The 14,898-nt window shown below is 38.9% G+C and overlaps 1 protein-coding gene across 1 annotated transcript in view; it reads left to right on the top strand.

Moving 5' to 3' along the window:
• Positions 1-14,190, top strand: part of IPCEF1 (interaction protein for cytohesin exchange factors 1) — a 42,409-nt gene extending 28,219 nt beyond the window's left edge. The window contains exons 8-10 of the mRNA XM_009879372.1: positions 861-1,227; positions 10,315-10,508; positions 13,990-14,190. Coding sequence (XP_009877674.1) covers positions 861-1,227; positions 10,315-10,508; positions 13,990-14,190 — 762 coding nt within the window. The remainder of the gene's footprint in view (positions 1-860; positions 1,228-10,314; positions 10,509-13,989) is intronic.
• The last annotated feature ends 708 nt before the right edge of the window (positions 14,191-14,898 follow it).

Below are 14,898 nucleotides of genomic sequence, written 5' to 3'. Positions count from 1 at the left end.
CCCTAAGCCTTTTTTTTACATAGAATTGTGCTCATTCAACTCCTAGCTCCTAATAATGACTATCAGATGTCTCTGAGACCTCTCAGATTGTATGTGCTCTGGCTGAGGCAAGGTGACATCTTAACATCAAGGTGCCTTAATAATTTCTGATGTGTTTCTAGTGAAATTTGGGCCTGTTTTCACATTCACTTGCAGAACGACTAATCTTAGCAGGTGAATGAGTTGTTTTGTTCCCCTTTTCCTGCTCTGTGTCCCATAAATATCTGTGTTTTGTTTCCACCATTAACTTGACATCATATGACTTGTCAGCCTTCTTGCCTTGTTGAATGATTAGTCCCTTGAATGCGCCAGGTAAAATGGTTTTGTGTGCTGACAAGTTCAGGATAATTCAGTGCTTGGGCACATTTCTGTCTATCTGTGGTTATGGGACTGATGAACTTACTGAATGCCTTAAGCCAATTTCACGTTCTGGTGTTTAATTCAGAGTTTCTCTTGTACGCTCTTTACCAATAAAGACAAAGTAAAAGGTGAATGTGAGTGTAAGACCTAGAATGGAAGGCTACATTCAACACAATATTTTCCCTTAGTCTTCTCTTTCTAGGCATTGTCAGGTTTTCATCTGTTTTACCTCTGTCTTCCTTGGAGTTTAGTTCCTAAAGTTCCTGATCTGTAGGAGATTAGCTTCCATACTTCAGGCTTGTTTGGATGGATAATTAATTAGATTACATCAGGTTTTGGTCAGTTAGCATTTTGGCTACATATCTATAACACATAGAACCTGGGAACATAGGATGAGGAGTAACCTGGAAATAATTTTTCTTTTTTTCTTCCTCCTCTCCCCATTTGTTTCTGGAAAACAGGATCAGCAGAAGTCTTCTTTCATGTCGACTCTGTCAAGTGAAGCATCTTGTTCTCTGTCCTCTCCTGAAAGGACTTTCAACTCCCAAGAGTCATCTTCTTCCTTGGCATCCAAAGTGGTTTATTCCGAGAGGCAGTCCTGGCTTGACCTAGTTAACAGCTCTGCCACGGAAGAGGGTGATCAGCCTTTAACTTTCTGTGTACAGATTCACTCTGATGAGCTGCCAGAAGTAGACTGTGGAGAAGCGGCGCAAAGCCAGGAGGTCCAGCTTTCCAAACCCAGTCGTGGATCCTCAAACTCTTTTCTACATCCGGATACACATTGTCTAGCTGTGCCAGATGAAACAGGACAGATACCACTAGCCAAAGGTGAGCTAATGAGAGATGAGATTTCTGTCTGCAAGCGTATAAAATGTGGGAGTTCAGGGTTTTCCTCAACTTCCTGTCCCCTTCCTTCCTTTATGGTTGTCACTGAAGAGTTTTCCAGTAGAACATCATTTATTACAAACATTTGATTTATTGCACATTAAATATATAACATAGTATGCAATTGGTAAGTACCTTTACAGCTTTTCTCAGTTTTTACCTATATGATAAAATCATAGCCTCTATATAAAATCCTAACATGGGCATATTTTTAGTATCTTGCTTTATTTCAATGCAATTGTCTTTCACTAGTTAATATTGAATCAAGCTTTCAAGAAAGCATGCCACAGAACCGACTAAGCAAAATGGCATATGTAGGAAGTGGCAGACATGGGGTTAGGTCAATGAAATTTTAAAAATAAAAGCAGTTGCATTTAGTTCAAGTACATATCCCTGTTTGTTTCATTGAGCTTCATTGTAGTCAAGGGGAAACAATTGCAATCCTGAACCAGAAAGTCCATTAAGACTGGATATTTTTAAGCAAATATGTATTTGCATAGGTATGTTCCTACTGAAAAGTATTGCTAAATCAAAAAGGTGACATAGTTCCAGAATTTGGTCAGTTGCTGTCAATAACCTTCCTGATATAGTGAGGCAATGTGTCTTGCATTTTGAACAAAGCTGCTTCATCCTGCACTAAAAGCAGTTGAAAATTAAGAGGCATTTCTGCATACAATATGCTGAAAGGAGACGTTACTCAGCATGCTGCCTGGGGAGGTAATACACAAGGAAGCAACGGTGTTCTTGTGCATCAGCTCTACTCACGATTCCGAATCCTTGTGAAGATTTGAAGTGAGTGCTTGGCTGCTGAGAAAGTAGTGTTGTCTCAGCACAATGCAAAACAAAGATTCATTCAAAAGCTTAAGCTGAAGCTAATGCAAAGGTGGAAAGAAATGGCACTGGACTCATTGGAAACTTGTAGGTGAACTTGGCACTGATTGAAAAATGATGTTATAAGACACTAGGAACATTGTCAGTCTCCCAATTGTTTTACAAATATGAATAGTTAGGAAACAAATTAAAGGGGTGCTAAGTTTTTCTGATTTTACAAAAAATTCAAACCATGAAATTGAGTGAGGTACAGATTTTGGCAAAATTGAATATTAATTCAGAGTGTTTGCCTCTCAGTTCCATTATCCATCTTCCAGGCTGCTCTGCTAGAGACTTCTGTAGCAATGAAGAACAGTAAGAATTCAAACTGAGAGCAAGCATAAGTACTATTTCTATGTGGTAGAAAAGAGTGGATGTTTTGAGAGAGTTGCTGTGGAATCTAATTCACATAAGGTGGGGCTGGCAGAAATTACATCCCTAATGAAAATGTCGCAAAGATGTAGGAAATTTATTGTCTTCTATAATTTCACCTTCTGGATTAAATTTGACTAAGTAGTGCCTTTGAGAAACATTATTAGGTACATTCAGGTGGATTGTTAGAGTGTAGGTCATACCTGGTATGGTGGCTTGTTGATCCTGTTGAGCAAGATTCAGTGGTTGCTCTTCAGAAATCTAAACTTTTGCTTAGAATATGTTATTCTGGTAGTGTCAGCAAGCCTGCAATAATGTGTAGGTTAATGCTTTCCATCATAACTGTGACAAGTATTTTTATCACTGGTCATAGAATTAGCAAGACATGTTCATAACCATTTAAAGCATAGTTTGATAGGCTTAGTAATACTAAGCAATAAAAATGGTATTAAAATGTAAATCAAGGCACATTTTGGTATATTCCTGCCATTTGTGAGGTGGTTTAATTTTCCCCAAAATATTCCTGGGGAAATGAATTCTGCTGTTGCTCACTGCTTAGCTGACGGCCAACCCTGATCACAGAACACTTCCATCCTAACCAGTCATCTCTGATGGAATTCCAGAAATAGATAATTTCAATGAGACAGTCACCATGGAAACTATATAACCTCACTAGTTACTGTCTGCATCATAACTCATCATTGAACAAATAAGACATACATTTTCCTTCATCAGTCTGCATAGTATGGGGAGAGGAGAGAGAGTGTTGGCGGGCGAGGCCCTCCTCTGAAATGGCCACAGAAATAATAAATTAAATAATTTGCAAGGAGAATAGTTAAGCTACTTCAGTTTGAGAATGAGGTAGGAAAAAAGGATTAACATAAAAGAGTGATTCAGTTCAAATGGGAGTTATTAAAAAGGATATAATTGTGGTTCTGTGGCTTATCCTCCAAGAATTTCTCCCTCCAACTGATAATGATGCACACAAATACTGTGCAATGAATTCAAATTGTGAGGCAAAGCCTAGCTGCAAAAACCTCATGATTTTAAATAACACCCTTGTTATGTGACGTGAAGCAAGAATGCGTACCTCAGTGCGGTCCCAATTACTTTCTTTACAACACTTCTGAATAGTGCATTCTCTATAGCTCGCCAGGTTCCAGAGTCATGAGACTGCATCCAAGGAGGAGCCAGGTCCATCTTGCATCAATGTCTGTCCTTAAAGCGCATGCCCTGTGTGCCCAAAGCCTGTCCTGCTGTTATCAGGACAGCTATGTGGTCTTTGAATCCACTCCCCACAGAGCCTTCATGTGTGTCCATGCTCTCTCCTTTTCCCTGTGGGGGTGGGAAAAAACCTGTCACATGCTCTGCTTTGTGGCACATTCCGCTCAGTAAAACTGCATGGGGAATTTTTGGTTAGAGCTGATAGCAGCCTAGAGGCGAGGTGAAAGTTCTTGAGAACTGAAGAGCATTTTTGTTGGCAAAAGTCAGAAGTGGAAGCCAATTTGGGAAAAGTTGGTACCTAGAAGGAAGAAAGGGCAGCTGTAGCTTTTTGGGAAGAACTTATCATGAAAATACAAAAACAGTGAAGAAAAATCAGCAATGAGATAAAAAAATGAAAGAAAATTTCTCAGAGGTAAATGGATGAATCTCTATAAGAGAAACTACAGGTTCAACTAAATTATCATGGATGATTTTTTCACTGAGAAATATTTAATGAAATCTGCTAAGAAACTGTAAGTATCTGGTGCAAGGACCTGTACCATATGATATTTTCATGGACCTTTCCAGCCACTCTTAGTGGTGTTACGGCCATTTTCAGCCTTATTTCTCAGCATCCATTACTGGGGAGAGGTTACACAGCAGAGAGCAATATGAATGTACAAAAAAGGAAAGTTTAACAGATTTTCTCTTTTGAAAGGAGAATCAGCCTTCTGTTTCCATTTACTTTGTGGAAATATTTAATACTTCCGTGCTGCAGCTTGCTACATGCTCGGTGACAAAGGATTCAAAGCTGCCTGTGACACAAAGAAACTGAAAAGTAAACAAGAAGTGGTTGAGAATACAAACAGCTATGTGACTATGTGCTTTGTACCCAGAAGCCGGCCTTGACCTGTCTGGGATAGCTAGACACACTCTGCAACCAATGTGCATCCTTTATATTTCTTCTGGCAGCCACCGGAACAAAAAATATCTGATTATGAGCAACCATCATTATCAGCAAAAAAAGCTGATAGCAAAAGGAAGCTGCAGAAACTGAGATGTTGCTGTAAGAGAAAAGTAATGTGTGTTTGTATTTATTTAGGGATCTTACACCAAAGCAATAACATCCTTCTTCCTTGCATTTTCTGAGGGTTTTTATGATCAGATTAAGTTAATTCATCTTGACAAGGGATTCTTATGATACCACTTCTCTTTATTTTACCTTAGCTCAAAGTAGTTAGTAGAAGAACTGGTGTGTGCTGATATTTTTAAAAACCTGGAAGACTTTTCAAATGCCACTTGAATTTTATCCAGGTTGGTTTTGTGGGAAGGAGTTGGTTAAACAGAAGCTGGATGCATTCAATTCCTACTTTTCTCACAAATGACATCCTCTTCCCCTCCGGAGTCTGCCTGTGCCAGTAATAGCCAGAGCAGAACCTCTGGTGTGCTCTGGCCACTTTGTTCCTTCTGCAAAAGTTACAGAAAATGGCTAGGTAGTGGCTGAAACTAGCCAAGAGGTATTCCCTTGGTGAGAACAACTGTGTTTGAATGATCTTGTTTCTCATCGAAAAGGCTTTAGAAATCACAGTCAAAACTATGGTGTCATGGTTTTCTACACTCTCTGAAAAAGAGATATTTTCTTCTGTTGCTTCCAGTTCAGTCACAGTTCATTAAAATGTCATCCCTCACTGCTAAGTCCACTATACTGTCAAGAGCATCTAACCATTGGTGCTAATATATTTTTCCTGTTATTTCCTCCCACTCTCCCCTACCTTTAGTTTTACATTTGCCAGTGGGGAGTCTGTCTTTGCTATGCCCCACCTAATTCAAATGTTTCCTGTCTCTTCTGTTCTTTATTTATTTGGAAAATGGGATTTCCCTGAGGTGTCATCATATTCCCATTGAAAAATCTGCTATTGCTACAGAGAAGGGATAGGGTGGGGGTGGTATGAGTAGATACGTAAAGAAAAAGCTGCTTACGATCTTTTTTCTCTACTTTCCCCAGCCTAGGTGTGTATGTTGTCCCATTGACATCAAAAGTGTTGGCAGAATTAGAAACAGAGGTGCTGGAGTAGCTACAAGAAGCTCATAAGAGTAGCAAAGACAGGAGGAAGAAGCAGATAGTTTTTCCTTGGATTAATGCACAGTTGGAGAGTTCTGAGATCTCAGTTAGAGAATAGTAGAATAAGTATTTACATTTCAGCTTGGATTTAGTAAGATATGTTCTGCTGGAGGTGGTTTTCAATGCAAAATGTTGGGTTTTTTTCTGTGAAACATTGTAAATTTCTATGTCTTTAGTGCTGGGAAACAACTAGCTTGATTTTTCATGGCTGCTTTTTGAAAAGTTCTGAATAATTTCACTCTTGAAGGCTTAAAGAGCAATAAAGTTGAGATTTCAGGCAAGGTCCCACGATGCTGCTGCAAGGTGGGGAGTCTCGATACCGTAATGTCTCCAAACCTGTAGCAAGTTGACCAAGGGGAAGGTGAAAGCTGAAAATTGAAGAGGCGAAGAGCTGTGTGGCACCTTGTTCTTGTCTGTGATTTCTCCTGGTAGTCAGAGGGAAATTGCGGACAAATGGCATCAAGTTACAGAACTGTATTTTACTTCTCCTGAAACAGAATTTTTCAGAAGTTCTGACTTGCCTGACATACTACTTTGTTTTCTTCCCCCCAACCTAACATTTTAACGTTCTCTTGAATGTCAAAATACCTCAGAGCATAACTTCCTTTTTCCTCAGGTCAGCTCTGGTTCTTTTCCACTTTCCCCAGTGTGGGATATGATGAAGTTAAAAGAGCTATACAATACTACAGAAATTTTCCAGAAATGCTATGAAGCTTTAGCAGGTTGTGAGGCTTGTAAGTAAAGGGCACGGTACAGGATTCCAGGGAGACTGATCCTTCCAGTGGCACCTCTCAACAGAATTGCTTATAGTGCCAAGAGGAGGGAAATGTGCACAATCCATGTGTTCCACTGCGTGCATGTACACGCTCACAAATGCACACAATGTGTAATATCCTTCCACCATTCCCATTTGTTAATGCAGTGGGTCCTGAGAGAAAAATGTGTGTATATTATCTTTAAAATAGGATATCTTTGAAATATCTTTATCTTAAAAAGCCTTTAAATCTAAATATCTTTAAAAAGAAGTGCCATTTCAGTTTCCTAACTTGTATTTTGAGACAGTAAAAGCATAACTTGAAGAGTACTAGTGGAAGACACAATTTGTAATATTATGTTTTGAAGTGATTTTGAATGTACAGGATGTTAGCTGTGTGACCCAGCTGGAAGGACTCACTCCAGAGCAGTACTACTGGGGCCCAACCTGTCCGTGTTGTTAAATTATTTTTGCCAGTGAAATATATTCACCATTATAAACTTCCAGAGGTTAACAAAGCTCGGAGTAGGGGTGGTACATTTATCTTTGGAAGACTGACACAGACAATCTATTCATTTTTAAACCAAGGGCAGAGTACTATGTCCTTTTTGCATAAATTTTTACTTCATGGTGAGAAGAATAAATTTTGTAACAATTCAGTAGTATGATGTAGAACCTCTAGGTTTTGCAGAAAGAATCTAAATCACTGAAGACTAAAAATACAGAACTAGTGAGTTCCCATGCTTTTAAGAGACTTGCTCATCTGCAGGTCAGTGCTCTGACTCCAGATGCAAGGGAATTAAGCAATACCAAGTTCTGGGAAAATATGCTGTGAATGTCTGAATCTGGAGAAAAAGTCCAGTCCATGCCTAAGCCTCAAGATATGTTGCTTTACCTCTATTATCTAACCTTATTTTTCTTTGACACAGGGAAAATGATCAAGTAAACTACAGGTAGTGCTTTCTTTGTTTATTTTCATGGCATTAAGAGGTCCATGAAATACCATAATGTGCAAGAGAGGAGAAATACATTTTCTTATCACAAATAATTTTATTTGGCTTGTTAATTGATTGCTAGACATGATGCCTCCCACCTTCACTCACTACTTCTCCACTTTCAGATTTACAGCATCAATCTAATGTGTTCAGTGGCAGCTTCAAACCTGCAAAATATGGAATTTTGTCTTCTGAGCTTGGCTCAGAGAACCTCAGGACATTGAAGATAAATGTCCTGATATCAAGCAGTCTTGTCTCAAATTATAGAGGTTTATTAGCAGTAATACCCTATCTCGATAGCAATAGTATGTGCTTTTATAGAAAAGCACAATATTCAGGTACTGTTTTATTATTTTTTACTTGTTGTGGTGGGAAGTTCACTGCTCATCAGTGTAAAGAAAGATGGAGATGAAGGCACTATATAACTCACACCTGGCTCTACACAGCATCCAGGTTGCTTTCCAACTGTTTCTGAAATCTCGTTTAGCCTCTTCACTGTCACTCCCTTTATCCATCTCATCTGAATAATCTGTCTCATTCCTTTTCCTCTGGAATTACCTGACCCTGATCAGTCCTTTGGGGGTGGGAGTGGTGGAAGAATAAGAAATAGAAGAGGAGTTTAAGGTTGCAATCTTGAAAGGAGGCTGAGTGCATATTGCTGGTCTAGTACACCATCTGGGAGCCTTTTTCTGGCCTTTTCTGACTTTGGCTCCACCTTTTTTCTGTGCTGAGTATTACTGTCCTTACTTTCACCCACAATTGCATGGATGATATCAGAGCACTTAGCATGGAAGAAGAGTGTTCAGTGAGGATGTTTTCTTATGCTTGCTGCTTTACAACCCTTTTAGGACACTGAGGAGCATAATTAATTAGCCTCAAAAAATAGCTGGAGCAGGGACCTTACATCCTCAATGGCTTGATTAGTTTTTAAAGATGCTGGGCAGGATCAATGTGATTTTTTTTTTTTTTTTTGTATTGTACACCGTTTCTTGGATACGTGATAAAGACCAATTTAATTCTGAAAGTGACACTGCGTACAGTCTTGATGGTTGATGTCTACATCAGAGCTGAGCCAGTCCTGTGCAGGAGCTGACCAATGAAACAACCAGCTGCTTCATCCCAGGAAATTAGGCAGGAAGCTAGTTATAATTATGAGGCTCATGGCATGAGCCAATGGTTTGCAGGAAATACTACTGCCGTGTATTATGCATTATGCACTTGCATTTTTTTTCTATTTCCTGCAGCTTGTTAAATATACAACAGCTCTCCTTTTCCTCCCTCAGCACTGTACCAATGTTGGAAGCTATATTTGGTTCTTGTGAAGTTACAGTAGGCTTTTTATAATCACAAAGTAGTGAAAAAGAAAAGGCCAGCAACACAGTTAAGGGAAATATTTGTAGCGTATCATAAACCTTTCTTGTAACCTAAATATTTAGAAAGAACAGGGGCGTAGGAGGATGCTGTACTTCTTAAACATGGAAAAGATAAGGAGCAGCCTCCTAAGTGTGCTAACATTTTGGAGAAGTCTTTTTGCTGTAGCACGAGTGAGCAAAAATACTTCTTCCTTTTGTTCAGAAAATATTTGCTGACTGAAGATGGTTTAGAAAAGTCAATGATTAAGTTCTCACTAAAAGAGAAAATACCCAGCCAGTTTGACCAGCATGTGGATGGCTGCGCTTGAGAAGAACCACCACCATAATCCCCAAGGAAATAAATGTTACCCAAGCGGAGCTCCAGGGACTCATTAACATCCTAAAAACACCAATAATTTTATGACTTTCCTTTAGTGAAGGCTGAAGTAGAAAAGCTAGCAGTGTGGACTCAGGGATGAGTTGTGCAGTCTGTTGCTGAAAATGGCCTTCTGTCAAAACATCCCTATGTATGTTCTAAAACATTTTTACTTTCTGACTGTTCATTTTAAGCTGTTTAATTCTGGAAAAAAATAACTTTGCTTTGATTTTTATCTTATGTTATTTAATTTGTAGCTGTTTACTAGCATTTCCTTTCATGTTCTCTCTGTCACGGAGGATAGTGCTGCAGCTTGAGAGCCATCAAAATAATTAAGTTAGACATAATCAAGGCTTTGTTATGAGACACCAGAAACAAATTCTCTGCTGTATTCTGTGAAACTCAGAGGATAGGCATCAGGTGTCCCAAGGGTTCCTACTTTAATCCGTTTTCTAGTGACCTTCTCTTGGGGCCCCTAACATGTTCCTATGTTTCATTTCATTGCTCAGATTTTTCAAACTCTGGTTTCACAATAATTACCAAAACCTTGCAATGAATTAGTGCACCAAATAGAATGTGTCCTGTGAATTACCAAGCAGAAGTATAATTCACTGTGTGCAGCATGTAGGGAAGCATGAAAGGGTGTAGATGCTATCAAAGTTGCTTTCATTCAAATGTGGCATTGCTGACAGTTGTTCAAAGTCTGTGATGTGTTTGGAACATTAAAGCAGGACTCTATCAGGAGAAATACATGCTCATATCTGTTTGGATCACAAACTGATTCTTAAAAACATGTGAGTTTAGTAGTATGTCTTTCTCATATGCATTTATTACCCTATACATTACCCTAACACTGCCCTTAGTTTTAACTCTAATGTCATTATTTTTGACTTGGCTGAGAGCCTTCCTGACGAATACACTTAAGATTTCTGCTATCTGTTTCCACATTCATTTTCTCATACACAATTTTTTTTTTTTTTTTGCAGATCAGGAGAAATGTGGTGATGATGATGAGATGGAGAGACTGTACAAGTCATTAGAACAAGCAAGCCTGTCTCCCATTGGTGATCGTCGGCTGTCAACAAAGAAGGAGCTTAGGAAGTCATTTATCAAACGCAGCAAAAACCCCTCCATTAATGAGAAACTCCACAAAATTCGAATGCTGAACAGCACATTAAAGGTGAGGTCACAGAGCTAGCCAAGAAAGAGGGAGAGTTTGAGAGAAAGAAACAGTTTGGCTGAAAAAGAAGCAAGCCTAATCTTCAGCCAAACTCTAATTACATATTTATTTAAAGCCCTGGAGAATTTGGTTAATTTTTGAAATTGTTTTCTATATAATTCTGAATACTGATCTGTGTTTAGTTGTTCAATTTGAACTGGAAGCAGAGGGACTCATCTTGCAGAAGTTCCAGCCCATTTGGAAAATTTAATAAAGAAAGATTCTCTTAGCTGGAAAACCCACAAGCTCAGCACTAAACAGGAGAGCCTTAAAAAGGAAGAGTAGACAAAGTATGTTGATGATAAAGGACATGAAAATGACCCTGAGCCAAAAAAAGTTTTCCTTATGTGATAATTGGAGAATGTACAGGATGTGCCAAAGCTATTGTAAAGACCTCCTGTAACTAAAATATTTTTAATAACAAAAGCATCCTGCTTTTATTTTGGAAAACTATCTTGAACTGGAGTGGTGGAGGGGTCCGGGGGTTGTTCCGTGAAAGGGCCAGTAAAGCTGTCTGGAATACAAGGATTTATGAGGCTGTTTACTCACCAGCATCAAGTGTCAAGGGATTTCAAAGCCTACTTCTGAAAGGTACTGAGGGAAACAGAAAGCTTAACCATAGCATTTAAATTGTAAGGAGAAGAAAGAATAAATGCAAACCTGGGGCTTCTTTTTTTTTTTTTTTTTTTTTTTTTTTAATATGTATTAGAAGCAGGAATTGAGTATCTGGTTTCAAATGTGTTCATTTGGCTTCAGACATTGTAGGCTGGAGGAATGCGTGTAAAGACTTCTCCTATCAGCACATTAATTGATTTGATTATTAACTGCAATGGGAAGCTTGGCTTTGGCACCTTGGCCCATGTTCTGAAGATGCAGTTGAAAAGACAAGTGTGAATACAGGCACTCTCCCTGGCTCTGTATGAGACCTGGTGAGATCTGAGAGACTCAGCATCGAAGAGTCTTCAGTGACATAGTGCTGACTACAGCAGTACTCATCTGCATCAGACAATCAAATAACAGAAAGTTAGTTTAAAAAGTATGCCTGATCTATGGGACAGGAACCTAAATATAGAAATATGGTGCAAAGTTTTCGCTGATGGGAGCCTCCTTAATAAATTTAAGAACCAGTTAGTACAAAATGGAGTTGTATCTTGTGGGACAATCAATTTCATTAGTATGAAGCTGAATGGAAGCCTTACTGCCAGACACGAGCAAGGAGAAGAGATGTGCGTTGATTTAGCATGAAGGTATTGTATAAATTGTGATTAGCAGTATTTATAATCTTAGGCTTGTCTAACACTTCTTTCTAATATGGAAAAATCATTTTTGAGGTGTTCATAATGCATAAAATATGTTGATTTTTTTTCTTTTTTACTTTATTCAAACTAACAATTTGGAGTATTGACAAGACAAATATAGCACAGGCATTTTCTCACAGACACAGAAGGAATCTTATATACAGCAGTGTTTAAATTAGCCTGTCTGAAAGGCAAATACCTGCAGTGGTAAAGTGCCATATTCTTTGCATCAGTGGAATTATGTTCTTTTAAAGTCAATCTTCTTAATGTAAAACATGAGATATGAGATAACTGGAAACAATCTATTGCAAATTTAAAAATTGGCAAAGTTTTGTGTCTGATCCGTATTTTCTCTCCTTTAATTAAAACCTTATTAGTTGCAGAAAGGATTTATGCAAGAATCAATGGAATTTTAATTTTGGACTTTTCACTCCACATCTTTAACAACAGATTAATGTTGCTGCCACAATATATCACTAACAAAAACATGCTTTGGATAGTTTGCAAGAGAGGGAATCTGTGTGCAAATGCATCACAGGCTTAACGAAGGCGGAAAATACGTGTAGTGGTTCAGGAAAAATTCCATGGCATGGCTTTTTGCCACCAAGTTAGTCCACTGGAAATATTCTTCTCGCCCTTCTACCTACTTATCTCAACTTCTCTTAGACTAGCTGCTCATATCTCTGCATCAGTGCCAGAAGTCTTCCTACAAGGGCTGGCACCAGATCTTGAGAGCAGAAACTGTGTAAATCAACAGCTGAACAACCTTTTCCGTTTAAAATGCAGCTCAGGCATCACAGGGATTAGTGTAGTTGATAGTTCATTAAAGTTGTAGAGCAATATGGATGTGTAAGCAGCTGACTGCTACTACCAGGAAGTGTCTTGAAATTTTGGGAGTATTCTCAAGGCAGCCACTACCATATAGTGTCCTCAGGTGTGATGAAACTGGTGGCAACAGAAGATGATTAGAACTATTCCATCTCTTTCACACACAGACTTGGGGGCATGGAGCCAGGCAAAAGCAGTAATGGTTTGTTAGCACAGCATGGTGATTCCATTAAGAAATTTTAGCTGCTAACTGTGGCTTCTCTATTCTGTGGTCCACTGCATGGACAGGCACTAAAGCCTGGAAAAGCAAAAAAGTGGTTTGTTGTGTCAGAAAATGTGGAGGCGTCAATAAACATAAATATCTGAAGGGAAGGTCCAAGGAGGATAAAGGCAGGATATTTTCAGTGGTTCACAGGGATGGGACCAGAGGCAACAGACAAAAACCGAAGCACAGGAAGTTCTCTCCAGACATCAAGAAACACTATTTTACTGTGGTATTAACCAAGCACTGGCACAGGTTGCCCAGAGAGGCTGTGAAGCCTCCATCATTGGAGATACTCAAAACTCTTCTGGACATGGTCCTAGGCAGACTGCTCTAGGTGGCCCTGCTTGCGGAAAGAGGTTGGACCGGATAACCTGCAGAGGCCACTTCCAACATCAAGCATTCTGTGACATAAAGAATCTCAGCAGCCCTATATCAGTGACTATTCATGTCTTATAATTGAACAAAAGTGTCTGCAGTATATAGTCTGAGCTGCTCTTTTCTAAAAGTAGAAACCAGATTCTTTAGTAGTAGCTGCTGGTAGATGTACTAGCAGCCATCTGTCTCTAGCCACTCTACTGCCAGTGCACAAATCATATTCAAAATTATCTTCTGTCTAGCTCCTAGAGATGAGACATTTATAATGTGGCTAGGCAATAAGTATTTTTGGGGAAAGTAGGAACTAAGAATTACAGAAATAAATGTTGTGTCTAGTGTCGTGAAAGTACTAACTTATTGTGAGAGAGTATAACAATGTCGAATTTTCACATGTATCCTTTCTCGTGAAGTTTTGCTAAGAATTCTGTAAAATAAAAAACCTACATGAGATCATAATCTTGCTTTCAACTGGAATGAATTTATGCTATGGGCTTTTGATGATCTAAAAACAATCTAAATTACCTAAAAATGATCTAAAAATGGGAACAAATTGCCAGGAGAATGGATAAATTGTCATCTCCTTGTGACATGATGCTCTCATATTTCTAGAACATTTTACTTATGGACAGTGAGCTTGATAGTTTCTGTGGGAAATAACCACTTGTTTTCTTTCTAGTGTAAGGAACATGACCTGGCCACAATTAACCAATTGCTAGAGGACCCAAAGTTGACGGCAATGAAGTACAGAGAGTGGAGGAACACAAACATCATGCTGATCCAAGATATTTATCAGCAGCAGGAGGCCCAGGACATGTCCACAGAGAATAGCGAGGAGCAAGAGACAACACCACAGCCTATTGTTGAAAGCACTATCTGAGGCAATGATTCAATGGTTCATGACAAGATTTTTCCCCATGGGTCTTCACTTACAGGCACTTTAAACTGCTGCATTTTGAGGTTTGTTATTTCCAAGTGTTCTTCGAAAGGAAAACAACCCTTCTCCAAAGCTTTAATTCCTCTGGCAAAACTCATTTGATGTCAAAAGGGCAAGTCCTCAATTTAAAAAGGCATGCCCAAACCTTGGCTGCATAAGACGACTATTTTATGAAACAGCAAAGAGATGTTTTTCCATCTTTGGAGAACTAAATTAAATATGCCCAACTCCTGGAAGTCACAGAAGTATACAATATGTACTGTATAAATGTGAGATTCTTAAGGTTGCTTTAATCATGTAACTTACGTGAAAGGAAGCTAAAACAGTGCCAGCAGGATGTAGTCTACCCTCTACTTTTTTACTCTTTAAGGTAACCTAATGTATACGTTTTCATCTCTACATTCATTCACTTTCACCACTGTAAACTTGGTTTAAACTGAGACAAATAGAAAAGTAATTATGCATGAGTTTGTACTACAGACATCTGTCAGGCACCCAGTTTGTGCTCTGCCTGACGTTTTATGAGTTTCCAATTTATTTATGGACAAGACCAAGGTACTGAGTTCCTACATGAAGAAGAGAAGGTCTCTCAGTGTTTGCTAACACATAATTTGCTGCTGTGAGGCAGTTAACGCTTCGACAAGTTTCAAC

Source organism: Apaloderma vittatum, unplaced genomic scaffold, assembly GCF_000703405.1.
Source record: "Apaloderma vittatum isolate BGI_N311 unplaced genomic scaffold, ASM70340v1 scaffold14802, whole genome shotgun sequence".
NCBI lineage: Eukaryota > Metazoa > Chordata > Aves > Trogoniformes > Trogonidae > Apaloderma > Apaloderma vittatum.
Note: the sequence above shows the minus strand (reverse complement) of the source record. Positions and strands in the feature narration are given on the sequence as shown.